Source organism: Myotis nattereri (assembly GCF_964212035.1).
Source record: "Myotis nattereri genome assembly, chromosome: 4".
In the NCBI taxonomy this organism is placed as follows: domain Eukaryota; kingdom Metazoa; phylum Chordata; class Mammalia; order Chiroptera; family Vespertilionidae; genus Myotis; species Myotis nattereri.
Window position 1 is genome coordinate 79,960,767 of NC_138079.1, and position 26,681 is coordinate 79,987,447.

Below are 26,681 nucleotides of genomic sequence, written 5' to 3' on the forward strand. Positions count from 1 at the left end.
CACTCAGCCAGAAGTCGCTGTACGGGGCCAGGCAGTGAGGTTCCTCTTTGGCCTGAGAATACGCCCCCTACCTCGCGGTCCTCCCCCGCCCCCACCCGCGCTCCCCGCCCGCCCTCCTGTCCCCTTCCTCCTCCATGCCTTAGTGGCCTCTCCCATTTCCAGTACCTGAAAGACTGATAGTCTCGTGAGCGTTTAGAAGGTTCCTCAGCCCAAAGCAACTTATCCCAGGGAGGGTCAGAAGTACCATCATCTGGGAAAGTAGAGAACGCGAACTTTCCTTTATTCCTTCAGCATTTCTGGCCCTATTCTAATGGCGCCTTCCCCCCCCCCCGCCCCCTCGCCCCCAATTCGTTAAAAATGTCCCATTCCATTCCGTGTGGAATCAAGTAGTACTAACTTTCTAGAAATTGAACGTCTGGGTGCTTTTCGATTTTTATGTTTGTTTGTTGCGTGTTTGCTGGTTCACTTGCACCAGGCAGTTTGCGCTTCCAAATCGGGAGTGGGGTCCGCTTTCAGCTGCTCTGGCGCGTGCCTTGCTCTGCCCTTGGGAAGCAGCTCCGGCCCCGGGTCTGCATCTGTCGCCTTTACTGCCCTGGTGCCTTAGGTCAAGACTGTCTATTTGTGTGTGCCGCCCACCCCACCCCCTGACCCCCCAGTTCCGAGCGGTTCCCTTGGAAAGAAAAGGGGTAGCTGGGAGGATCGGAGCTATTTTCTCTCTCTCCTCCAGCGGGACCACCATGCCTACCCTTCGCCCTGCCTCCTCCCAGCACCATAGCTCCTCCTCCTCCTCAGGCAGTATGTCCTCCCCACTGCAGCGAGCCATGGGAGGTGGACAGAGGAGCCTGTCTGCCTCCAGTTTGTATGTCAATGTGCCCTGGGATGACAGGGACTCGGACCAGACTTCAGAGGGGTGAGTGGAGTTGGCGCAAAAAATTGTTACCTTGTCTGGCTTTCGCCTGCGCGGTCGGCAACTCTCCCTCTGTCGTTTTACCGACGCCATAGTAGAAGGTGCTCTGCTGGTTCACAGCAGGGCCCCGGTCCAGCGCTGCTGGCAGTTTTTATCTGTCCTACATGTTGCAGGCATCAGGAGTAACACATGCTGGTCTGAGTCTGTCCTCCAGCTCGGCAAACCTTTCTCGAACACGTGTGTATATTCCGCGCGGGCAGCCTCTGGTGGGAGCGGGGACGCAGGGGAAGGGGAAGACTCAAGTTCTTTGTTGCCTGACATGTAGTAGGCAACTACCACTTTGCAGTTGGTGTCCTTCAGTGCTTTATTTGGGGATTTTATATACAGGTCCAACTATCCTTACTTGTGACCATTTTTGAGCTTTTCCTGTGAAGGTTATTTTTTTAATCTTTCCAGAAAAAAATAATCCTATGCAAACATCCGATTTATCCCCTGGTTATTTCAGTTGACTTCCTCCAAATCATTTCTGTTTCTGACAGTACTGCTATTGAGAACCAGATTATATCTATGTTATAAACTTAATGGGAATCAGTAAGACATGTGAATTTGTTTCAAGGGGTGGAATTTAACTTCAGGCCCATGTTAATCTCCTGTTTATGTATGAGTAATCTATGACTTCCCAAGCCATGCTCACTTGTCTCCACACAGCAGTGATCCCTCTGCCTGCTTAAGTAAATATCAGTTTATTTTCTTACTAGAGGCCTGGTGCACAAAATTCGTGCACATGGGATAAAAATTCCACAGTAGGGGGTATGCAGATGGGGTCCCTAGGCCCAGGCCAGCCTATTGGGGCTGTCTCGCCCAGTCCCCATCGGGGCTGGGGCGGCCAGGGTCTGGGGGCCTGCCTGCCACCTGGTGGGGCCTGTCTGACCGGGCCTGCGGACAGGGGGAGGGATGGTGGGAGGTTTGCCAGCGGAGGGAGGTTGGCTCCTGCATTGTCAGTGTGCGTCATAGCGACTGGTCGACTGGTCGTTCAGTTGTAACAGTCGCTGAGGCTTTTATATATACTGGTATAGATTTAGAGACTATTAGTAAAGGGTTTTAGGTTCTCATTCTTCATCGCCATTGCTTTATTCAAGTGAGTTTTCCTTTAAGAATTTGTCCTTACTGGTTAACAGTAAGCTCATGTCTTCCTGAAGAAAATCTGAATATATTTTTCTCATGGAGAAGGGGGTACAGTTAGAAATAAAAAGAAATTATAATTTATTTACCCTTTCCTGTGGAGGAACTGGGGTGTTGTATTTAAGGAGAACCACATTCCCTCATAGGGATAGTGATTCTTTGTCAGCTGATGAAGGCAGTGACTTTGAAGACAGCAGGAGACGCAATATGAAGAAGAGAGCAGCAAAACGACCACTCAAAACAACCCCTGTGAGTCAGTCAATTTTTTGTTTTCAAATCTGGTCTGGGAAGCAGCTAAAGAAAATCTCGAAGAGGCTCAGGAGATATGTTTGATGAAAGGACGACTTGTTAAAGAGTTTTAAGAGCCTGGCCAGTGTGGTTCAGAGGTAGACCATGGACCCAAGAACCAGGAGGTCACGGTTCGATTCCTGGTCAGGGCACATGCCCAGGTTTCAGGCTTGTTCCACAATAGGGGGTGTTCAGGAGGCAAGCCGATCAGTGATTCTCTCTCATCATTGATGTTTTTATCTCTCTCTCCCTCTCCCGTCCTCTCTCTGAAGTAAATAAAAACATTTAAAAAAAGAGTTTTAAGAGACAGAGTAGGAAGAAGGCAACTTTTGAAGAGAAAAGAATAAAAGAGAAGGGTTATTAGGATTCAGAGGAACAAGAATAGGGCTAAGGGGCTTTTTAAGAGAAAATTTTCACAATATAAAAATTATTTCAGATCTAAGCAGTAACTCAAACTCTGCTGTATAATTGGCAGCTTAAGCCTACCTATGTGATGATGAAACCACATGTTAACGTCACTTTTAAAAAATATTCCTTATTTCTTTATACTTATTAGGTGGCAAAACATCCTAAGAAGGGGTCTCAAATGATACGTGGTCATAGCCAGAAAGAATCAGAGCCCCCAGCCAGTGATCTCTTTGATGCTGTGAAAGGTGCCAAAAGTGACATGCAGGTAAAACAGTGTCTCACTCTGTTTCTTCATACCATCACACCCTTTGTAGGGTGAAAAGATAAGGACAAGTGTCTACAAACTTGATTTAACGTGGGCATTTTAGTGAACGTAATCTGTATCCGGAAAGACAGATAAGATCATGAAGTGAAATAAGGGAGACCTTAGATGAGAGAGATTGTTCCTTTCCTAACTATCACAGAGCAGTGAAGCAGGGAGAGGCATTGGATAATCTAGAAAGAGAGCTTGGATATGGGTGGCAACTTGTTCACCCTTATCACTTTTTAGTTTCACTGACAGTTATACCTAATTCCTTTTTCCCCTCCTCACATTTTTAAAAAAATATATTTTATTGATTTTTTACAGAGAGGAAGGGAGAGGGATAGAGAGAAACATCAATGTGAAAGCAACATCGATCAGCTGCCTCCTGCACATTCCCTACTGGGGATGTGCCGCAACCAAGGTACATGCCCTTGACCGGAATGGAACTTGGGACCGTTCAGTCTGCAGGCCGACCCTCTATCCACTGAGCCAAACCGGTTAAGGCTCCCTCCTCACATTTTTTATAGCTGATTATAATTCTGTTATCATCTGAAAGTATATTAAACATTTTTTAAGTATGTAAAAAATTTTAAATGATCACCCAGAACTCCAGCCCTAGCTGAAGAAATGAAATAATAGTGCTATAGAGACCCTTATATATCTTCCTTCTACCCTACCCTCACAGTCCCCTTACCACCCAGAGATAACCACTACAGTGAATTTTCTATTAATCATTTCCTTGTCTTTACATTAAAGTTTTATCACCAGTAAATGTTCTGTAATTTAAACAAATGAATCATTCTTTATATAGTCTTCTGTGACTTAATTATTTTAATTGTTTGAGATTCACCCATGTTAATATGTAATGTAGATTTTTAGTTTTTAGAAGCTTAACATTTTCAAGCATTGCATTTTTCTATTTATATTTTTGTTATTTATTTCTAATGCTACTGCACTGTAGTTAGAAAATAAGGTCTTTGAAACTTGGGGACTAGCTTTATGACAGCATTTAGTCCTTTTCCAGAAACTATTGTACATGTGCTTGAAGGATGTGTGTTCTCCAGTTGTTGGGTCGAGTGTTCTCTTAGGTGAGATCGAAGTGTTAAATGTGATACTGTTTTGATATTTCCACCGTTAGTTTAAGGGGGTTTTGTGTTTTTTTTTGTCTGTTTGATATATCAATTACAGAGATAGTTGTGTAAAAAGGTGACTTTTTCAATTACAATCTTTGTATTCATACCCATCTTTGCCTTAAACATTTTGAGGCTTTGTTTTCTCGTAAATCAAACCTTTTATTGTATTACTAGGGGCCCAGTGCATGAATTCGTGCACCTTGAAAGGAACTGTGGGCCATGAGGCTGTGGTGGGCAAAGAGCAGGTCTCAGCCCATCCTCCATGCCCCCACCTGGCCCCTCCCGCCACGCCCTCGCTCCCAGTGCCGTTCCCATGCACTGATGACGCTGGCCCCGCTTGTACCTGTTGATGGTGCGGAGCCTTTGGGGCTGGTGCCAGCAGTAGGTGCAAGTGGGGCTGGTGCTGGCAGCAGGTGCGAGCTGCGGCTACTGTCCCAATTGCCCCTCAGTGCTGGCAGTTGCTGCTCACAACTGCTGATGGCCCTGAGTGATCAGGACCGGCACTGGGCACTGGCTATGGCTGTGAGTGGGGCCAGCGCCCCCGCTCAACTGTTCCACCATCCCTCCGCGACTGATGCCCACCATGTTCCACATGCTCCTCCCGGTGGTCAATACACGTCATAGCAGTTGTTTGGTTGTTCTGCTGTTCAGTCTGTTTGCATATTAGGGTTTTATATATATAGATATTGACATTCCTTTATCTGTAAACATTAAGACAAAAAATTGTTTTGTATTAACATGTTTACATTAGCTTTATTTTATTTATTTTAAAATATATTTTTATTGATTTCAGAGAGGAAGGGAGAGTGGGAGAGAGAGATAGAAACATGAAGGATGAGAAAGAATCACTGATCAGCTGCTTCTTGCATACCCCCTACTAGGGACCGAGCCCGCAACCCAGGCATGTGCCCTTGACTGGAATCGAACCCAGGACCTTTCAATCTGCAGGCCGATGCTCTATCCACTGAGCCAAACCAACTAGGGCTAGCTTTATTTATTTATTTATTTTTTAAATATTTGCCTAGTGTTTTTTCTACCTCTTTACTTTCTATGTATGTTTGGAATTGTCTTCTGCATACAGCATATATCTGGATTTAATCCATTCTGTCGATCTCTCCTTTCACAAGAGAGTTTAATTCATTTTTATTTATTGTCCCTACTGATATATTTGAATTTATTTCTACCATTTTATGTACTTTCACTTTATCCTGCCTTTCCTCTCTTTTTTCCCCTTTCCTTGCTTGTTTTTATATTTACATCTTCTACAAATACTTAAGCACATTTTAATTCCAATTGCCCCTTCCAATTTACATGCTAGTGTACAGTGTTTTAGTTGTATCTGTTCTTCCTCTCCCAGAAAATGAGACATTACTATTTTATACAATATTTGTTTATATTTACCTACATTTTTATCATTTTCTTTGTTCATCATTCCTTCTAAAATCTCAAATTTTTCATACAAAATCATTCTCTTGTTTTCTAATGTTTATCCCTTAAACTTTCTTTTAGTTTGTTAACGAACTTATTTCTTTGCTTGTATAAAATATCTTTACTTTATTCTTCAAAGATTCTTTGATGTGTATAGAATTCTAAGATGACATTTTTTCTCTTAGCACATTAAAAATATTATTCCACTGCCTTCTAACTTCCCTTATTGCTATTGAAAGTCAGCTATCAGTCTAAGTTGGCATTGCTTATTACAGGGGTCCTCAAACTACGGCCCGCGGGCCACATGCAAATACAAATATTGTATTTGTTCCCGTTTTGTTTTTTTACTTCAAAATAAGATATGTGCAGTGTGCACAGGAATTTGTTCATAGTATTTTTTTTTAAACTATAGTCCGGCCCTCCAATGGTCTGAGGGACAATGAACTGGACCCTGTTTAAAAAGTATGAGGACCCCTGGCTTATTACAACAATTTGTAAGGATGAAAATGTTCTATATTTTCTCCATTATAGTATCCATTAGCCACATATAGATATGGAATTTTAATTTTTATTTGATTTAATTTTAATAGCCAGATATGGCTAGAGGCTAATGCATTTGTGCATATCTAATTTGTAAATGTTTTTGTTTGTGTTAAATGCAAATCCTTTGTAAGTGATCTCTTTTTGTTGTGACGGTTTTTAAGATTTTTTTTTTTTTTTTGCTTTTGTGTTATGATGTTTTATAGGATGTTTTGTCATGTTTGAGATCCATTAGTGTCCAGGCTCTGAGGACTGGTGTCTTTCAACAACTACAGAAAATTCTTTTCAAATATTGCCTCTTCCTTATTCTATTATCTTCTTCTAGAATTCAGGTAGATACCATTAGAACTTCTCACTATATTCTCCATGTCTCTTCATAGCTCCTTCACTATTTCTGTTGGTCTCTGGGCTGGCTGCATTTGGATAATTTCTTTTACTTAATCATCCAGTTTACTCATCTTCTATTCTGCTATGTCCAATTTGCTTTTAATTTATTAATTGAAGTTTTAAATTTTATTATTTTTCTCCAGCAAATTTTGTTTGTCCCTTTCAAAATTAATTGTTCTTTGCGTCTACTTTCAAGCTTCTCTTTTATTTCTTTAATCATAGTAAGCATAATAATTTTATAATCTGATAACTTCAATGTCTAAAGTCTGTGAATATAATTCTGCTGTCTGTTTTTCCTGCTGGTTCTTACTTTCAGTGCCTTGTTTCTTTACTAGGTTTTACTATGATCCACTCATTTTCCATGGAGCTCTGTATGTTGGAATTCTTTAGAGGCCTGGGTTAAAGTTGGGTGTGTTTTTTTAAAATATATTTTTATTGATTTCAGAGAGGAAAGGAGAGGGAGAGAGAGAAACATCACTGATGAGAGAATCATTGATCGGCTGCCTCCTGCACACCTCCTACTTGGGATGGAGCCCGCAACCTGGGCATTTGCCCTTGACCAGAATCGAACTTGGAACCTTTCAGTATGCAGGCTTATGCTCTCTCCACTGAGCCTAACCAGCTAGGGCTAAAGTTGTTTGTTTATTTTTAAATAGATTTTATTGATATTTTACAGAGAAGGGAGAGGGATAGAGAGAAACATTGATGAGAGAGAAACATCGATCAGCTGCCTCCTGCACACTCCCTACTGGGTATATGCCTGCAACCAAGGTACATGCCCTTGACTGGAATTGAACCTGGGACCCTTGAGTCCACAGGCTGACGCTCTATCCACTGAGCCAAACCAGTTAGGGCTCAAGTTGGGTTTTTAAGAGAGGAATCTGCATTTAACTGGGGATACGCCACAATCACTTTTAATTAAATTCTCTAATTGAGATTATTCTGATAATATAGATAGTATGAATATGGACTGAAAATCTAGATCTGAGAGCTGGTTTATGGTTATGAATTCTCAAGGGACAGTTATTTTTTCTCTCCACCTCACACTAAGGTCATAGCTGGCTAGTTTTCTTGTCGTCTTCTGACCTGTAGGTTTATTTCTCATTCTTGCTTTCATAAGGATGTGACTCTTTGCAGGACTTAGCTTTATGCAGGAGCCTCCTTTTTGAAATACTTTTCTTGGAAAGTGCTTAGGTTCAATCTCCTATGCTCTGATTTCCATGTAGCCATCTGGACAGAAAGTCAGGATTCTCAGGGTTTAATAGAAACCTTCAGAACAACAGTCAGTTTGCTTATCTCTAAGGATTGCTACCTTCACTTTATTTTTAGCCATATGGAATTTCACCTTTCATTCCAGTTCAGCAATAAATTTTAAAAGACTTTTAAAACATTTAATCAGAAATTTAGATGCTTCACTTGGGAAGATCACACAGGACTTATAGTCTGTCATAGTGCCAAAAATATAAATCATCCATATTGTTTTCCTAGTCTTTGGTGGATGAGTGGCTGGAGAGCTACAAGCAAAACCAGGATTCAGGATTCCTGGAGCTCATTAACTTTTTTATCCGATCTTGTGGCTGTAAAGGTGAGGAAACTCCTACCCCTTTCTGGTCTCTAGTCTTCTGCTCCTGTGTTATGAAACTTCCATTTAGAAGAGTAGGATTAGGCATTTCCTAAATGAAGAAAGAAGGTTAAAGCATAAGAAAAGTTTCACTTATTTAACTATATTGTTAACTGGTAAATAGAGATCCAGTAAGGAACTATATTGGTTTGGAGACAAGACCTTTTGTGGAAAAATAATCATACTAATAATATTCACAAATTAAAATGGTCCCATCGGATATCTTTTAGTCTTCCTCTCTCTAGATGAAATATTATTTATTTATTTTTGTTAATCCTTGCCAGAGGATATTTTTCCATTGATTTTTAGGGAGAGTGGGAGAGAGAGCGAAAGACAGAGAGAGAGAGAGAGAGAAACATCCATGTGAGAGACACATCAATTGGTTGCCTCCTGCATGAGCCCCGACCAGGGCCTGGGTTGGGAATGAGCTTGCAAACAAAATACATGCCCTTGACCGGATCGAACACAGGACCCTTCAGTCCTCAGGCTGACGCTCTATCCAAAGCCAAACTGGCTAGGGCTTATTTTCTTATTCCTATTTCTCAGCCACTTCAGAGCATATTTCTTCGCTGAAGCTATGGGCCACCAGAGGCCTTGACCTAATTTATTGGGCCAGGTAGTCTTAGGCATGTTGTATTATAAGAATCCAGAATCTGTTTTTTGGGGGGGGAGTGGAGTGGAGGGGGAATTTTTTATAACTGCAGTTTTCCACTGCTTGATTCCTTTGGGTTTTCTAGAATGGTTGCAGATATACAGTTAGATGATAGCAGATTTGGGTCTTCTGATTCCCCACCTAAGTTCTTTTCAATATATTCCCTAGCGCATCTTCAGATGTATATAAAAATAGTCATGGTGTTCAGTTATTTTCCTTGTAAATACCTCATTTCTTCCATTCCTTAGGCACTGTGACCCTTGAGATGTTCAAGAAGATGTCCAACTCGGAGATCATCCGGCACCTAACAGAACAGTTTAATGAGGTGGAAAGAGAAGACCAAGATCATTATGCTACTCATTTCAAAGCACAAGACTCATTATCCCCTTCTTTCGATTCTGGGAAATGTGATAGCTTTTAGAAGTTCAATCTTGTGGGGTCAAAAGGGATCCATAGATATTATCTGAATATGCCTCTAGATTTGAGAAAGCAAGAAATGAGGTATAACAGAGATAATATATTTACTATACATTGGATTTTTAAAAGATGCTTTTATTGATTTTTAAAGAGAGAGAGATAGAAATATTGATGAGAAGGAAAAAAATGAAAGAAATATCAATGAGAGAGAAACATTGATCAGCTGCCTCCTGTGGGCCCCCTACTGGGGATCGAACCCACAACCCCAGGCATGTGCCCTGAGAATCGAACTAGAACCTCTTGGTGCATGGGTCGCTGCTCAACCACTAAGCTACACTGACCTGACTGTACATTGGGTTTTGGCATCCAACGTCCCTATGGCTTCATAGACCTGGTAATAAAGTTCCCATTCTTTTCAAACCCTCTGTAGGACTCAGGAGACTATCCTCTGACAGCTCCAGGTCCATCCTGGAAGAAGTTCCAGGGTAGTTTCTGTGAATTTGTGAGAACATTGGTCTATCAGTGCCAATACAGCCTGCTTTATGATGGCTTCCCTATGGATAACCTCATCTCCCTGCTCACTGGCCTGTCAGACTCCCAAGTCCGCGCCTTTCGTCACACTAGTACCCTAGCTGGTGAGCACTCATGTTACTCTATAAATGTTCTCCTGTGGATTGTTAGGACTTTCTTCTGTTCTCCAGTCTTGGATCTTCTTTTGTACTTGCATCTTAGCTCTTTATTTCAAGGCCATGCTTCTTTTATCCCAATTCCAATTTAGTTTCTCACTAGTGGAGTTGTACAAAAGGGTGGAACACAGTGACCATTTCCAGCTTTACTATGTTTCTCATAACTCACTACTGGGAATATGCTGAGTATTTAAAAACGCCAAATCGGGTTAGGGAGAAAGAAAAGTCCACTCTAGAATAGTCTTGGGATTTGAGGGCCACACTGCTCTAGTTTTTCATTTTCACTGCTTTTTTATTCCCTTATTTTTTTTAACCTACCCTCTCTCCCCTGACTTAAGTAATGATTGCCTTATCTTGTTTTTCCTGACTCAAAGCCATGAAGCTAATGACCTCTCTGGTAAGAGTAGCCCTCCAACTGAGTTTGCACAAAGACAACAGTCAGCGTCAGTATGAGGCTGAACGAAATAAGGGTCCAGCACAGAGAGCACCTGAGCGGCTGGAGAGCCTGTGGGAGAAACGCAAAGAGGTGAGAAGTGTTCCCTGCCTTTTCCCTCCCTCTCTTCCATCTTTCATTCACTGTTGCCACAGCCCGCCTTATCAGTCCCCAAGCGCTTTTCTCTTGGAAGGCACAGGCCCCCAAGCACCCTTTCAGATCATGAAAAATGGAGACTGGCAATAGTTTAATAGACCCATCCTGTCAGAGGTCTTTGCATGCTCATCTTGTTTCTGGGATGTGGGCTCAATTATTATAATTTCTAATTTAGAGTAAATTTTAGAATTCTCTATAATTCCACTTTTGCTCAGTTTCCTTTGTCTGCATTCATTATCAGAAGTGTTTGGGTGTTGTGCCTACATATCATGCAAGGAGTTAAGTTCTTGTCAAGTATACAATAAACAGGTCACCACAAGATTACTAAGGCCAACCACTGATGTGGAGGAGCCAAGTTTTTAAAGAATGGAAAGGGTACAGGCCTTTCAGTAACTCCTGAGTTTAAATTCTGTTCCAATTAGTTACTAGCTCCATGGTCTTGTGTAACACCTCTAAGTTTCAGTTCCTTTTCTTTAAAAAGGGTATAATTCTACCTTTTAATGAAGATTAAATGAGATAAGTAAGTTGCCTAGCCTGGCACTTAAAAAAGACCACTGGAGGACATAAGCCCTAACAGAATCTTTAACACTGATTAAACCTTTAAACAGCTGTATCCATTATGAGGTTAGACACTGATCCCCTGCCACATACACACACACTCCCTTGGTATCTGAGACTTCCCCACCATGAGGTGGTAGAACTCACCAGTCTAACTATACCAATTGATCATTTTCCCAAGCCTGCCAAAGATTTCATCTGTGCTAAATCATTAGAGAAGGAACCTTTTTATTTCCCTCATTTTTTCTTTCAGCTTTCACTGTGAGTATGCTCTTAAATCTTGTATGTATTAGTTCTATCTCAAATCTTAGGCACGTTGTATTATAAGAACACACTAGTGTCTTTTTCTTTTTACTTCTCTATGCTCTTGCTTCATCAGGTATCCCCCTTTTTGTCTTTAATCTCTTTCTCCCCACTGTTTCTTCTCTCCAATTATATGTAGCCCTTGAATCATTCTTTCATTCTACTCTTCTTGAGAAAGTATTTCCTAACTTTATCTTTATATCCACCTAAATCCGTTTTGCTGCCTAGCTTCCATTCTCATTTTTCTCAAACCAGTGACTTTCTAATCCCTATAGCCAATGAGCTTTTCTCAATCTCCCTTTTCCAAACTTCTATATAATTTGGTACTGATGATCTATCTACCTTTCCTCCTTCCCCCCTCCCTTTCCTTTTTCTTTTAAATTTGAAATTTTCAAAAATTCAGAAAAATAGAGACACTGCTAGAACAAACACTATATACAAATTATCTAGACTTAACAACTAATATTTGCTCATTTGTTTTTTTTACTATTTTATGTAAATTGTGGACATACTGGTATTTCTACCTAAAGACTTAAATATATCTTCTAAAAGATGACATAGTTATACATAATCCCAATACCATTTTCACATCCAAAAATACTAACAATGATTCCCTAATAGATTCTAATTCCAATTTATATTAAAATTCCCCCATGTGTTCCCCAAATGGTTTTTATATTTGATTAGCTGTAACCATGATTTAATTAAGAACTATGTGTTATATTTGGTTGTTATGTGTCTTAAGTCTCTTTTAATCTTAAACAGAACCTTTGCCTCTCCCCATTTTCCTACAATATACATATTGACTTATTGAAGAGCTAGTGTTAGTTATCTTAAAGGATGTTCTTTTATAGTTCTGATACCCTGTAATCCTTGTAATTCTCCTTATAATTCTTTTTCTTTGGTATCTATTATTCGTCAGTCTAGGGTTTCTTAATAGTGGCACTGTTGACATTTGCAGGGACTGTCCTGATATTGCAGGATGCTTAGCAGCATCCCTGATTTCTAGCACTAGATGGCAATAGTAACCCCCAGTTGTGACAACCAAATATGTCTTCCAATATTGCTAAATGCCCCTGGGGAGGGCCTTCAGTTCAGAACCATTGATTTAAATTTACAGGTGGGGAACCATTTTTCTGCCAAGGGCCATTTGGATATTTATAACATCATTCATAGCCATACAAAATTATCAACTTAAAAATTAGCTTGCTATATTTAGTCAAACAATTAACTCACCCCTAATGCCTTGGTAGGCAAGACCAAATGATTTCCTGGCTTTATACGGCCGGACTTTCCCCACCCCTGATGTAATCTCTTCCTTCTCATGTTTTGCTACTTCCACATCTTCTATCAAACAGACTACATTTACTAAAATTTCATTTTCTCACTTGTTGTTAGTCAAAAAAATGTAACTACCAGCTAGGGCCTCTGAATAGCCAAAGATGGTAAAAATAGCCAGGTGCAGAGGGGGATACTACTGTTTCCAAACATAAGCCTCTGAGGTAGCAGTTGACTATACAGTTTCTTCCAGAATTAGGTTTAAAAGGAACATAAAATACCAAGGTTCAGACTGTTCTGTAATGAATAGAAAATAGGTGTAAGCCATACTTTTAAAATATTTTTGTGGCCTTGTATTGCTGGCGTACAAGAGAAATTGACCTGTTCCTTCCTGTCCTCCAGCTCCAAGAGCACCAAGAGGAGATTGAGGGGATGATGAATGCCCTCTTCAGAGGTGTCTTTGTACATCGGTACAGGTAGGTTAATGGGCTCTTCTCGTTGAAGCAGCTGGTCCTTGGTTAGAGAGTCTATAGAAGTAACAAGGCCCCCTCCTTAACTCAGAATTATTTGTTTAGTCTTAGAACTAATGCAGCTAGAGCAAAAACTAACAAATATGTTAGATTAGTAAGGTTTAGTTTATCCCCATCTACAAAGGATCTTATAAGCTCTTCTGGGAAAGAAAATAAGGGGATAGGGCTTTGCTGAATATTCTGCTCCAACTTTATCCAATACCTTCCCTGTCTCCCATGTCCTGGGGCTAGAGACTTGAGAGGATAAGAGCAGAGAGAGAAAAGGCAGGGATTTTCTGAGGGTGTACAGCTTGGCAAGCCTTTTCCAACCCCAGCCTGCTGTTTCACTATGCTAAAGGTGGGGAGTTTTATACTGTTTAAAGGCGGGTAGAATTAAGTAAAAAAAAAAAAAAAAAAATTCATCTGTATTTGTTTCTCACTCTTATCTAGATTTTAGCCTGTACCTTTTCAGAACCCTTTAGCTAATTTAATCTTTTCTTGAAGTGGAGGTAAAACACACACACACTATTGGGCCAGTTGTTAAGTTAACTTCCAAAATCAGTTTGTAAAAGGGGCAGGGAGGATAAGATCAACTATTTTATGGGCTGGTAACAGAAGGAAAATGTTTACTTTTTATCATATTTACATCGGGAAGAGTTAATGAAAGGCATGGTACATGGTGTTTAGTCAAGAAAATAAATTCTATGGCAGGGAGATTATCTGGTACGATGGAAAGTGAATTTGGAGAGAAGGTGATAAGGTACAATTTATCTCTCTATGCCTAGGGATGTCCTTCCTGAGATTCGTGCTATCTGTATCGAGGAGCTCGGGTCTTGGATGCAAAGCTACAGTAGCTCTTTCCTCACTGATAGCTATTTAAAATATATTGGCTGGACCCTGCATGATAAGGTGAGAATTGAGTCAGTTGCCTTTCCTCTATTCCCCTCATTCTTTTCCCTGCCCTAGGACACTTCAGCTTTTCCTAGTCCTGCCACTTAGGTGTCTCACTAGTCATCGGTGACCAACCCATCAAGGCCCTGAACCTTGTCTTGCGGAAGTAGGATAAGAAGGGAGAAAGACCTATCCAGGGAATAAAACACCGCAAAACCAGAGTAAAGGGGAGAAAGTAAAGAACATTATTGATGGGTTGGTAATGCAGGTGCTAGGGTGATAACCAGAGATCCTTCTCATTGTGATTGCTGAGTACTGCTGTGATCCTTTTATTTTTTAAATAATAAGATAGCTGTTCATTGTCTTTTAGGTCTCAGAATCCTTGGTATAGAGGACACTGAGGCTCAGAATGAGTAATTTGAGGCAGGGGGAAATACAGAGGCACAGTGAGGATGAGCAGAGGAGTAGTCAGTCATACTTCCGTTTTCCTCAATAGCATCGAGAGGTTCGTCTGAAATGCCTGAAGGCTCTGAAAGAGTTGTACAGAAACCGGGACTTGACTGCACGCCTAGAACTCTTTACCAGCCGCTTCAAGGTAAAATTGGGACAGTACTTGCGTGCTTGATTCCTTCCTGTGGCTCTCATTTCCCCACCTCATCTTTCTATTTCTGTTGCTTAGATATACTAGTATCTGTAGCTATCCCAGCATCTGCTTCTTTCTTTAGGAACCTCAAATTCTAAAAGAACATGATTTGGGGGGTGGATACAGTAAGGTTTCGATCAATGTTTTCCTTCTTGCAGGACCGAATGGTTTCCATGGTCATGGACCGAGAGTACGATGTGGCAGTGGAGGCTGTCAGATTGCTAATACTTATCCTTAAGTGAGTCCTGGGGAGTGGGGAAGCAAGCATCTCAAACTCTTACCTTTCCATCAGACAGGTCTTTCCAGGGTACTGTCCCTCCATCTAGCATAGGTTGACTCTTCCTTATGTGCAAGTTAAAAGACATAGATCATTTCTAAGTTGCAATAATTCCAGGGGGAAATTTTTCTATCTTCTCTCTCTCCATACTCCTCTGACTTCCACACTTCATTTAAAAGTACTTTGTGAGTTAACACTCATTGTTTTTGCATCTTTTTGTTTCTATCCTTAGTTGTGCTAGAAGACTACATCCATATCCATCTGCTTTTTCTCCTTTGCTCCTGACAGGAACATGGAAGGGGTGCTGACAGATGCAGACTGTGAGAGCATCTACCCTGTTGTGTACGCCTCTAACCGAGCCCTGGCCTGTGCTGCGGGGGAGTTTCTGTATTGGAAGTGAGTGGGGCTCCTTTCATGTGTTTCTTTAACACCATCCTCTGTTGTTTTCTCTCCCTCACCTGCTGCTGTTCTTGCCAAGAATGCCCCATACCTATTAAAGTCTCTCTCAGAGTCTTTTTCCCTCTCAACTCCTTAGGGCTTTCCTTAGGTCTGCACCTCTTTTCTTTTCATACCTCTCCTTGGTTTACTAGTATTTCTTCTCTCTATGGTGATTATTTCTTCCCATGCTGTGCCTTTTTCTTGTGTCCATTCAACCAGGCTCTTCTACCCTGAATATGAGGCAAGAACAGTGAGTGGGAGAGAGCGGCGCCGAAGTCCACACGCCCAGAGGACTTTCTTCCACCTCCTGCTGTCCTTCTTTGTGGAGAGTGAGGTGATGTATAGGAAGGAGTTGTTTGGCTGTTGTCCATAAGAGCTGCAGAAAGAAAAGGATGGGAGCTGGCACCATAGGAAGGAGGGACATGGTGCCACTTCTTAGAGTTTTATAATGTAGCTTCAGTAGCTTAATGTATACCTTCTTCCACAGCTCCATGACCATGCTGCTTACTTAGTAGACAGCCTGTGGGACTGTGCAGGGTCTCAGCTGAAGGACTGGGAGAGTCTGACAAGCTTGCTGCTGGAGAAGGACCAGAGTTCGTATCATATGGTAGCCAGGGGTGGGAGGTACCTTTCACCTCCTAGTAGGAAACCAAGAGATATTTCTTTCTTGTATTGTAAAAGGCAGAGATGTAATGGGCAGTGGCGGCATAGGGGTGGGGGAAGACGCGGAGATGGAAGGTGGCTAATCTATGATTCTGTGTTTTCATCCTCCTGCCAACCCAGACCTGGGCGATGTGCAGGAGAGCACGCTGATAGAAATCCTTGTGTCCAGTGTTCGGCAAGCTTCAGAGGGTCACCCGCCTGTGGGACGGGTCACTGGGAGGAAGGTATGGCATGAGGGGTGGAGTGGGTTGATTGGCAATATTACATCCAGACAGGTATTATCCATCTTTATCCTTTCTCTGCCCCTCAAAGAATTTCATTTCCAGGAAAAAAAAATCTGAAGGGAGCTGAATTCTCTTTTCCTTCCTAAATAGATAAGATTGTGGGGAGGAGAGAGACACATACATGCCCTCTGGACCCAGTGTTTCTCCACATCTTTCCCACACCCCCAAATGACTCTAATTCCAGGGCTTAACCCCTAAAGAACGTAAGATTCAAGTGGATGACAAGGTGAAGCTGACTGAGCACCTCATTCCCCTGTTACCTCAGCTCCTGGCCAAGGTAGAACTGCCCCACTGTTCAGCATCTGGGAATGACAGGGTGAAAAGAAAATGGTCTCTCGCAAGGAAAAGGAGTAAGAATTAACAATATATTAGTTAATAAGTTGGTCTCCCTCTCAATCACAGTTCTCAGCTGATGCAGAGAAGGTTGCTCCCCTGCTCCAGCTTCTTAACTACTTTGACCTCAACATCTATTGCACCAGGCGCTTAGAGAAGGTGAGGAGGAAGATGTATTTCCTCTACCTTGCTGCTTCCCTGTTAGGGCCAAAGGTTCTACTGCTAGTATCTGGTTCTTTTCAAAAAGCCTGGGCTTCAGAAAAATCAGTCTTCCCTTTCTTAGGTATCTTGTCTTTGAAGTTTAATACTTTCAACCCAATTTCTTACCTCCCTCAGCTATACTCCCCTCCAGAAGAGTGGTCCTCCCCAACTTTCTAACAGCACTAGCTTCTGCCCCCTTTTTTCTCTCAGCACCTGGAGCTGTTTTTACAGCAACTTCAGGAGGTCATGGTGAAGCACGCAGACCCAGCAGTGCTTGAGGCTGGAGCTCATGCCCTCTATCTGCTCTGTAATCCTGAGTTCACATTCTTTGGCCGAGTGGACTTTGCCCGCAGCCAACTAGTGGATCTACTCACTGACCGTTTCCAGCAAGAACTTGAAGAGCTGCTGCAGGTAGGAGTGGACTGAATGACAGGGACACACCACACTCAAGTGGGAGAGGGCCACAGGCAGGGAAACTGGATCAGTGAGTTCCTGGGGAAAAATCCAGTTGTGGACCTTCTTTCGTCCTCAGTCGTCCTTCCTAGATGAGGATGAGGTATACAGTCTGGCAGCCACTATGAAGCGCCTCTCTGCCTTCTACAAGTGAGCCTCTTCCTTCCTCTTCAATTTCTTCTGTTTTCTACGGAGTTGACTCTTCTTGTTCTGTTCTGGTATAACATTTCCCTTTCCTTCTTTCCCCCTCAAGTGCTCATGACCTAACTCGATGGGAGCTCTATGAGCCATGCTTCCGACTCCTCCGGAAGGCTGTGGACACAGGAGCGGTTCCTCGCCAGGCAAGTAGACAAGTTGGAGATGTGGAGGCAGAGAGGAATTTTTAAGGGCCCCATCTCTTAACTCTCTCAGGAAATTCCAGTTCCAGAGATGTGGATTAGACCACAAAGGAGGAAGATCACATGTGCATTGTCCTTCCATTTCACTCTTGGAAGGTGTACTATACTTTCCAGTGCCTAAAAACAGCTATCCTTTCAGTTTCCTGAGAGCCAAGGATAATAAAACTGAGAGATTATAAAGGACTTCAAATAAATTAGGGAGAGGTGACATTTTTACTCAGGATAATAATATCTGAAGATTGTCTGAAACCACTTCTTTTCTACCAAAAAAAGGAATTAGATCTCCCCTAATCTCATTTTTTCTCTTCCTTCCCCCTTTTGCCTCTTTTTACTGCTTTGTGTGTACCTCTCCCTTCTCTCTCTCCCTTCCTTACTCTATCTTTCCCCCTCCCTACCTTCCCCTTACTCTCCTGACCCATCCCTCATTTTTGTAACATTTGGTTGTTACAGGTGATCCTGCCAGCCTTGACTCTTGTCTATTTTTCCATTCTCTGGACACTAACCCACCTTTCTGGATCAGGTGCTTCCCAGGTGAATATGGGTCTGAGTAGGGGGAATGGGAATGAAGGAGCCTGTGTCTTCATTCTTTCCCCTGAGGCCACTGTCTCCACAGAAACAGCTATTGACTTTGAAGGGCAGGATGGTAGCCTTCTGTGAACTCTGCCAGAGCTGCCTCTCAGATGTGGATCCTGAAATCCAGGAACAGGTGAGCATTTAATCAAGTGGGACCAAGGAGACAAGTCTTTCTATGGTTTGAGGAATCCCTTTCTAAGGAGAAATTAGTTGTGTAATTTTGATCTTGATCAATGTTTTGTCCTTTTTAAGCATTCTTTTTTTCTCCCTAACAGGCTTTTGTCTTATTAAGTGATATACTCATCATCTTCAGCCCTCAGATGATTGTGGGGGGACGCGATTTCCTTAGGCCCCTTGTCTTTCTTCCTGAAGCCACTCTCCAGTCTGAGCTAGCCAGCTTCCTCATGGACCACGTCTTCATCCAGCCTGGAGAAATGGTCAAGGGTATAGGGATTCTTTACTTGGGGCTCAGGAAGGGTCTAGGGCTTGGGCCTGCCTCAGGCAGATAGGACAAGAGGCCTAAATCTATGATTCTGATATTTCCATTCTGTATTTGATATGAGCCAGGTCATTCCCAGGAGGATCATTTACAGATAGAGCAGCTGCATCAGCGGCGCCGCCTCCTGGCTGGGTTCTGCAAGCTGTTGCTTTTTGGGGTGTTGGAAATGGATGCAGCCTCAGATGTTTTCAAACACTATAACAAGGTACAATGAGGCACCAAGCTGATCACAGGCATGAATGCAGACACTGTAGCATTACAGAAAGGAGAGTGGGAGAGATTGTGGTATCACGGTTAAGGGAGAAGTAGGAGGGAAAGGGCAATAGGAGTTTAGAATAAGGAACAAAGAAAAGAGATTTCATAGTAAATAATTATGGGGGGAAGGTATTTGGGAGGAAGAAATTCATTGGAGGGGACATATCCATTTCTGTGAACCCAATCTATGGAATGGGGTAATCTAGGAAGGAAAACAAAGAATGGAAGAGGGACCAATTTTCACATGATATCTAGATGTGAATCTCAAGTTTCCTCAACCCACCATTGCATTGATTTGCACATAGATATGCCAAACACCAGTCCAAACACTAAGAGCAAAGCCGTGAACAAAATAGACAAAGTTCCTTGTTCATGGAGCTTCTCGTCTAGTAGTGTGAGAAAACTAGTAAAGACTTAAAATGCTGGATAAGAGTACGCGCTTAGCAGGCTTACTATTCTCCAAGAAAGGGGCTCAGAGCAGAGTTTCTTCCCTTATTTATTTGCCTAAACTCTTATTTATTTGGGGTTTTACACTCTTGGCTAGAGATAAGGTCTAGTCTAAGTTGTTTTATACGTAGATTTGTTTCCCTACCTGATTGACTTTTGGAAGGAGACATAATTAGGAATGTGAAGAAGAAACGGTCTTCTCTTGTAGTCAAACACTATCTTCTCCATTTCCTCTCCCTCAGTTTTACAGTGACTATGGTGACATTATCAAGGAAACATTAACTAGAGCAAGGCAGATGGACCGAAGTCATTGTTCCCGAATCCTGCTGCTGAGCCTGAAGCAGGTACTTCCTTCTGCCTAGAGTGCCCAAAACTATGACATGCCCTTCCTATAGGATACAGGTTCTCTGTCCACCCCCAGCCCTTTAGGATATGAAATCCTTAAGAGCAGGAACTTTCTGATTTATTTTCACTATTGCTTTACATGAAGGTCTCCTTCATAACTACTAGACACATAGGAAGTTTTTCTTTTTTAATCCTCACCCAAGGATAATTTTATTGCTTTTAGAGAAAGAAAAACATCAATGTGAGAGAGAAACATTGATCAATTGCCTCCACAGTGCACCCCGACGGGGGATCGAACCCAAAACCTTTTGTTGCAAAGGACAGTGCTCCAACTAACTGAGCCGCTCGGCTAGAGCTGAAAGTATTTTTTAACTGACAGGCAGCTTCCACCCTAACTCAATAGAAATTTAACTATTAGTTGGGACTTAGGAGTACCAATAATAAAGTGATAGGGAATTTCTAATTTTTTTAATCTGTTCTCTTTAACCTCCTTTGGTTGCTACACAATTTTATTTATTGTTATAGAGCAGAGGTGAAGGCTCTCTCTGCTGCAGGGGTCAGGAGTAGGGATAGTGTCTGGGAGGAAAGAAAGAGTAAATGTAAATGGCAACATCCAAAGTCCTTTAGAATTTCTAGGCAAAGAAGGGGATGCTCTATTTCTCTATTTCCACCTGTTCCCCCAAATGTATCCTGTCTCCTGGACACAGTTGTACACAGAACTGCTGCAGGAACATGGGCCCCAGGGCCTGAATGAGCTTCCAGCCTTCATTGAGATGAGGGACCTAGCACGGAGGTTTGCCTTGAGCTTTGGACCCCAGCAGCTACAGAACCGTGACCTTGTGGTCATGCTACACAAGTAAGCCAGTATTAGTTGGAAGTCAGTGCTCTTGAATATTCCTAAGAGGGCTAACCCAAAGCCTTTATCAGGGAGAGCTGGGAGTAAGGTCCTGGGGGGAGGATAAGCACGTTGAGAAGGAGCAATCGAGTTGGTAGATGGGTAGCTGTAGGAGACAAGCTGGGGACAGGAGGAGGGTATACTTGGACAGCTCTGTGATGGAAGTGGGAAGGGACTATCTTCCTAAAATAATTCTGCTCATCCAAGGGAAGGCATCAAGTTTTCCTTGTCTGAGCTTCCTCCATCTGGCTCCTCCGGTCAGCCTCCAAATCTAGCATTCCTGGAGCTCCTTTCAGAGTTTTCCCCCCGGCTTTTTCATCAGGACAAGCAGCTACTGTAAGTTATGGATGAGTGGATAAAGAAGTGGATTAGGGAAGAAGGGGATGGTGAGGGCCCAGTGATCACTTCAGCTTCTTCATCCCACCCCTTGCTTAGACTGTCCTACCTGGAAAAGTGTCTGCAGCGTGTCTCCCAGGCACCCAGCCACCCCTGGGGTTCAGTCACCACTTACTGCCACTCCCTCAGCCCTGTAGAGAACACAACAGAGGGCAGCCCTCAGGGCTACCCCCACTCCAAGAAGAGGCGCCTTGAAGGTAAAGTGCAGTGTGTGTATGCTGTGTGTATAGATATCAGGGTCCCCAGCACTACTTCCTTTATTGCCACTACCTGGATAAGAAGCGTATGGTCTTTAGCCTCCTTCAAACTATTGCTTTTGGTTAAATAAAAAATATTTCATTGAACATCTACTGTCATTAAGGGTACTAATTTTTATCGGGGTCTATTTAGCCAACTGAAAATAGCAAACCTCTATGAAAAATCAATTAGAAAGTAATGATGAAACCAAAGATTGAATTAAGAAATCTGTACATTTGCAGTGCCCTTTCCTAACATTTTTTATTCTGTTATTTTACAAATTTCAAATATTTTTACACAACTTGCATGATTTTTTACCTTCAGATCACTACCTATCATATAATTTACCTAAGGTTTTTTCTTTAAACTGATTTTCTTATATAGTCTGATCTTAAGTGATATCCTAGAAATCACAAGTTTGGTGTGCTAGTATGTTTTCTAGTGTACATTTAAAAATATTAGTCATCATTGATTGGACTGTCAGGCCTTGGAGGGAAGGTAGGGGAGGGTGGGGGTAATGGGGAGAGATCAACCAAAGGACATACATGCAAGCATATAGGCCTAACCAATGGACATGGACAACAGGGGGGTGAGGGCATGAGCGGGGGGATAGGAGGTAACGGGATAAGGACACATATGTAATATCTTAATAAAAAAATATATATATTAAAAAAAATAGTCATTCTTCACTCTCCCCATCCCCCAACCCTAGGCAAGACCACTAATCTACTTTGTATCTCTGAATTTTCCTGTTTTAGACATTTCATGTAAATGGAATCATATAACATGTGGCCTCGTGTGTCTGACTTCTTTCACTTAGCATAATGTTTTCAAGGTTTATCCATGCTTTAGTATATATCAGTACCTCATACTTCTTTATGGCTGAATAACATTCCATTGTATAGATAGGCCACATTTTATTTATTCATCAGTTGATTGACATTTGGGTTGTTTTCACTTCTTTACTTTTATGCATAATGTTGCTGTGGACATTCATGTACAAGTTTTACATGGATATATGTGTTCAGCTATACCTAGGAGTGAGATTGCTCAGTCATATGGTTACTCCATGTTTAATGTTTTGAGGAACTACCAAACTGTTTTCCAAAGTGCCTTCATCATTTTACAATCCCAACAGCAACATATGAGAACCCCAGTTTCTCCACATTCTTTCCAATACTTGTTATTATCTGTCTTTTTTATTTTACTTATCTCCCAGTGGTAATGAATTGCGGTTTAATTTTCATTTCCCTAATAACTAATGATATTAAGCATGTTTCATATGTTTACTGACCATTTGTATTATTTAGGGAAATATTCTAATCCTTGCTTCTTTTAAAATTGGTTTATTTGTCTTTTTATTGTTGAGTTGCAAGAGATCTTTATATATTTTAGATACAAGTCTCATATCAGATATGATATTCTAAAATTTTCTCCCATTCTGTGGGTTGTCTTTTCATTTACTTTATGGTATCCTCTGAAACACAAAAGTTACTAATTTTCATGAAATGATAGACTGGAGCAAGGAGGAGAAATGGCCCGATACTGGATATATTTCTAAGATGTCACTAATAGGACTTCCTGACAAACTGGATGTGTGATGTAAGACAGAGGAGTTGAGGATGACACCCAAGAATTTTGGCCTAACAGTTGGAAGGATGGCATTGATAATAAGTGAGATGGGAAGGCCATGAGTGAGATCAGGGCTTTGGTATTAGCCATGTTATTACAGGTGGAGATGTTGGACATTCAGCTGGGGATAGGAATCTGGAAATCAGGGGAGAGGCAAAAGCTGGAATGAATTTGGGAGTTTCTATTTAAGATGTGAACTTGAATGGCTAAGGAAGCCAGTGAAGGTGGAACAGAGGAGGTGCCCAAGGGTTGAGTGCCTCTATTAATAGGCTGGGGAGATTAGAAGAACCCATCTGGAGGCCCAAGTTTTCCTCTCGGGGGTTACAAGCTCATGGGTGTGGCTCTTTCCTGTTGTCCTCCACTTAAGCTAGTAGCAGTTCACTTTCCAGGTTCTTGGTTTCTTTGTGCAAGCATGGCCATAAGAAGGAAAGGTAATGGAGATGTGAATATTTACATGGTGGCAGCTGGAGATGGAAAGAGCTAGATATGTGTACTTCTGTAAGCCTTGTTAGTACATAGGGCTGCACTCATATTTTAGTCATAACATAATGAGGCCATATAGGTTTTCCATTCCCTTCTTAACTTTTTCTAACCAAATCCTGGGCAGGTCTTGAAAAGTAAGAACATTTGTGGCAGTACCTGGTCTACAGTTAATATATGGACATCTGCTTTTTTCAGGCTCCTCCAGGCAGCACAGAGAGGACATCTCTTCATCCCATGAGGAAAGCCTACAGCTGAACAGCATCCCCCCCACACCCACCCTCACCTCCACAGCTGTGAAGAATAGGCAGCCCTTGGAGGGGCTGGAAGAGATGGAAGAAGAAGGCAACTCAGAATCAGAGTTTACCCAACGGTGAGGACTGAGGGAGAGAATCTGGGTGTCTGATTTGCCACTTTGGTGTCTTGCCATCTCTGTCTTACTGTTTTTGTTCTCCCCTACAGCACTCCCTCATTCTTGGGTCCTTAGCAATCCTTTCCTCGTCCTCCTCCTTTTTTTTTTTTTTTAGCTTTACATTTTATCTTTTTCCCTATACTCTGAGCTTTTCTCCTCTTTAATACTGGCCACCTTACCTCTTTTTACCTTTACTTTTATTTACTGTCATTGATCCTACATTATTCCCAACAGCCAACTCCTTTCAGGCACCCAGAGGTCAAAGTTCTTGAGTCCATGGCATTCCCAGACTCCATTCAACCCTTCAGGTCCTGGTCTGGGTAACCAACTGACTCGGTGAGCTTTTCTTTTCATCTTCTATCTTCACTTCAGATCTGTTACCCACAATGAAGGGATTCTCCCCTTATCCAATGCTTCTATGCTGATGCTTTTTGGAATTGTTTTAGCCACTGAACATTTCCTTCTAATATAATGTGGAACCCTAATATGTAAAACTAATAAGGGTAGGGCTGCTGATTAAAGCAGGAATGGGAACCTAAAGCCCTGCTTTATTTACTGCTTACCCCTGCTCCCCTGGGGTGCCTCTGAGACACTCTCCGGGCCCTTTAAAGAACACTTTGGAAACCTCTATACCATTGCCCTCAGACTCAGCCTTATGGAAGAGGACGAAGACAGAGGAGAGGTAGAAACTCAGCATGAGTCAGGTGAAGAATGGCAAGATCTAGACAAGGTGAGTGGACCCAGCATTCCCTTCTCCCTCTAGAACTAGAGGCAAATATGAGAAAGAGAAACTAGAGTGATTCTGCTCTATCAGTCCTAATGATGCCTTTGTCTCTGAACGTTACTTAGGACTTTTTGAAAGTATCACAGAGTAAAGGAGGGAGGTTTGTAAGTTGCTTTGCATTTTGCTAGGACTTTATCTTTATTAAAGAAATAGAGAAAATAAATTTTAAAATACCAAAAAGTACTGGAATAGCATTCCCCCTCTCAATCTCCAAATAAGCATTCTTCCTCTGAATCTAAGAAGTGAAAGGAGTTCTAGAACTAGAGATAGAAGGTCACCTAGTCCAACCTTGCAGCCCATTCAATAAGTCTCTTCATAATGTATGAGCACAGGCACGGCAACTTGGGCATCCTACCTTCCTTCCTGTCTTCTTAGAGGGCTGCCCCAGTCTGTTCCTCCACTCACTCCCTTTTTACCCCAGCCCGATTGCTTCCCCAGGAGGAAATGCTCCCAGTCTAGTAGGAAAAGCATGGTTTCACCACTTTATCAAGTTAGCTCCTTAACCCCTCTGAACCTCCTCATCTTTAAAATGGAGCTTTTACACAAAATTCAAAATGGAAAAAATACAGAAAGGATTATAAACTGAAAAGGATATGTGTCCACTGCTGATATTATTCTGCTCTCTTATCTGTTCTTTGAAGAGGGAGAAAGAATGGAATTAAGCAGAGGAACGGAGGTCTTATGCTCAGGAGGAAGAAATAGACAATGACATATTTAAACCAGAGACTAGAGAGCAAGGTGTCTATTAAAATTCTGTAGTCTTTCCTAAAATCCCCTCAGGGAAAATTCCATTCTCAGGTTCCAAAATGGAATGAATTTAAGGGACTTAGTCTGCAGGTCAGAAGAAGAGGCACTTCTTTGATGACTTTGGGAAGTCTAGGTTTGAACCTCCTGCCCACCCTGCTTTTGCTAATCTTCCCTTCCTGGCTGCTTCAGAGACCTATTGCAGCCCTTGCACTTGTTATTGGACAGGAAACCTTGTGATTGTTTGCAGTGTGATGGGACTAGGGAAGGACCTTTCTGACTTTTGACCACATTCTCTCTAGCACTCTCCCCCCCATGAGCCTGGGCTGGACCTCTTAGATTCTACAGAGCTGAACATTGAGGTGAGTGGCCCCAAAACAGACTGTGGAAGGCAGGGTAAGAGGAGTTGTGTGTCCTTGGGAGATTCTGGCAGGTAACTTGTGTATCTGTCAGATAGATGGAAAGGCCACAGCCCATGGCCTGCCCGCTCAGCTGTGTCCAGAGCTTTAGGAGTAGCCCTGGGAGGAAGTCAGGAGGGCAGTTGTCATCTGTAGGACCATGCAGTCATATCTTTGCCCTGTGCCTTTCTTGTTTCTCACTACAGGATTTCTGACATGACTCTGCGCCCCTCTCCATCTCCACCCGACACCTCAGCAATATAACCACTTGGAAAAGGCAAACAGGAAAAGGAAGCAAAAGGAATCATTACTTCCAGGCCCTGCCCCTGGTCTCTGAGGGAAATAAGAGATGGGCTTTGCCTTTCTAACCTATGCTTTCCCTGATGTTGTCATAGAGAAGCCTTAAGTCCCATCCTTCCTAATGCACCATGGCTCTGTCCCTCTATGTTTGAGCGGAGTGCCTATTCCCTGCTGTGTTTAGAGGGGTGGGGGCTTCACCTCAGTGAAGGTATTTGAGTTGAATGGAGAGAGCCTAACAGTTTTCCTATATTTTTGGAACATCTTTCCCAGCCTCTTTTGTGCCTGATTATTAGCTCAATAAATATGTTTGCATCAGCTGGTTCTCAGGTGTGGCTTGAGATTATTAAACTGATGGAGATCAGGTCTTTGCTAGTGTCTTAAATGGCCCTGCCCAGCCCCATGGCCCAATGTGTAAATATGACACTGAACACACCCCAGGTGCTCAGTAGTAGTATACTGGCTCTCAAGGATCTGTTGCTTGGTAACCGAGAAACTGGGTGGGGCAGAGAAGTT

General features: G+C 42.3%; 1 protein-coding gene across 1 annotated transcript; it reads left to right on the forward strand.

The window, feature by feature from the left end:
* Positions 1-737: 737 nt before the first annotated feature.
* On the forward strand, positions 738-26,489 carry STAG3 (STAG3 cohesin complex component; the record flags this gene model as incomplete). The annotated part of the gene is made up of 33 exons (XM_081089910.1): positions 738-910; positions 2,236-2,338; positions 2,934-3,050; positions 8,066-8,162; positions 9,099-9,175; positions 9,698-9,902; positions 10,328-10,479; positions 13,084-13,157; positions 13,976-14,099; positions 14,578-14,676; positions 14,883-14,962; positions 15,290-15,397; positions 15,659-15,773; positions 15,927-16,032; positions 16,223-16,326; positions 16,571-16,663; positions 16,789-16,878; positions 17,131-17,331; positions 17,453-17,523; positions 17,627-17,714; positions 18,222-18,302; positions 18,385-18,477; positions 18,620-18,788; positions 18,912-19,048; positions 19,788-19,889; positions 20,598-20,746; positions 20,993-21,121; positions 21,221-21,378; positions 23,729-23,903; positions 24,177-24,278; positions 24,588-24,672; positions 25,773-25,832; positions 26,075-26,489. 33 exons carry the CDS (start codon positions 738-740, stop codon positions 26,081-26,083), a joined length of 3,726 nt encoding a protein of 1,241 aa, XP_080946036.1. The 3' UTR covers positions 26,084-26,489.
* Between the last annotated feature and the right edge of the window lie 192 nt (positions 26,490-26,681).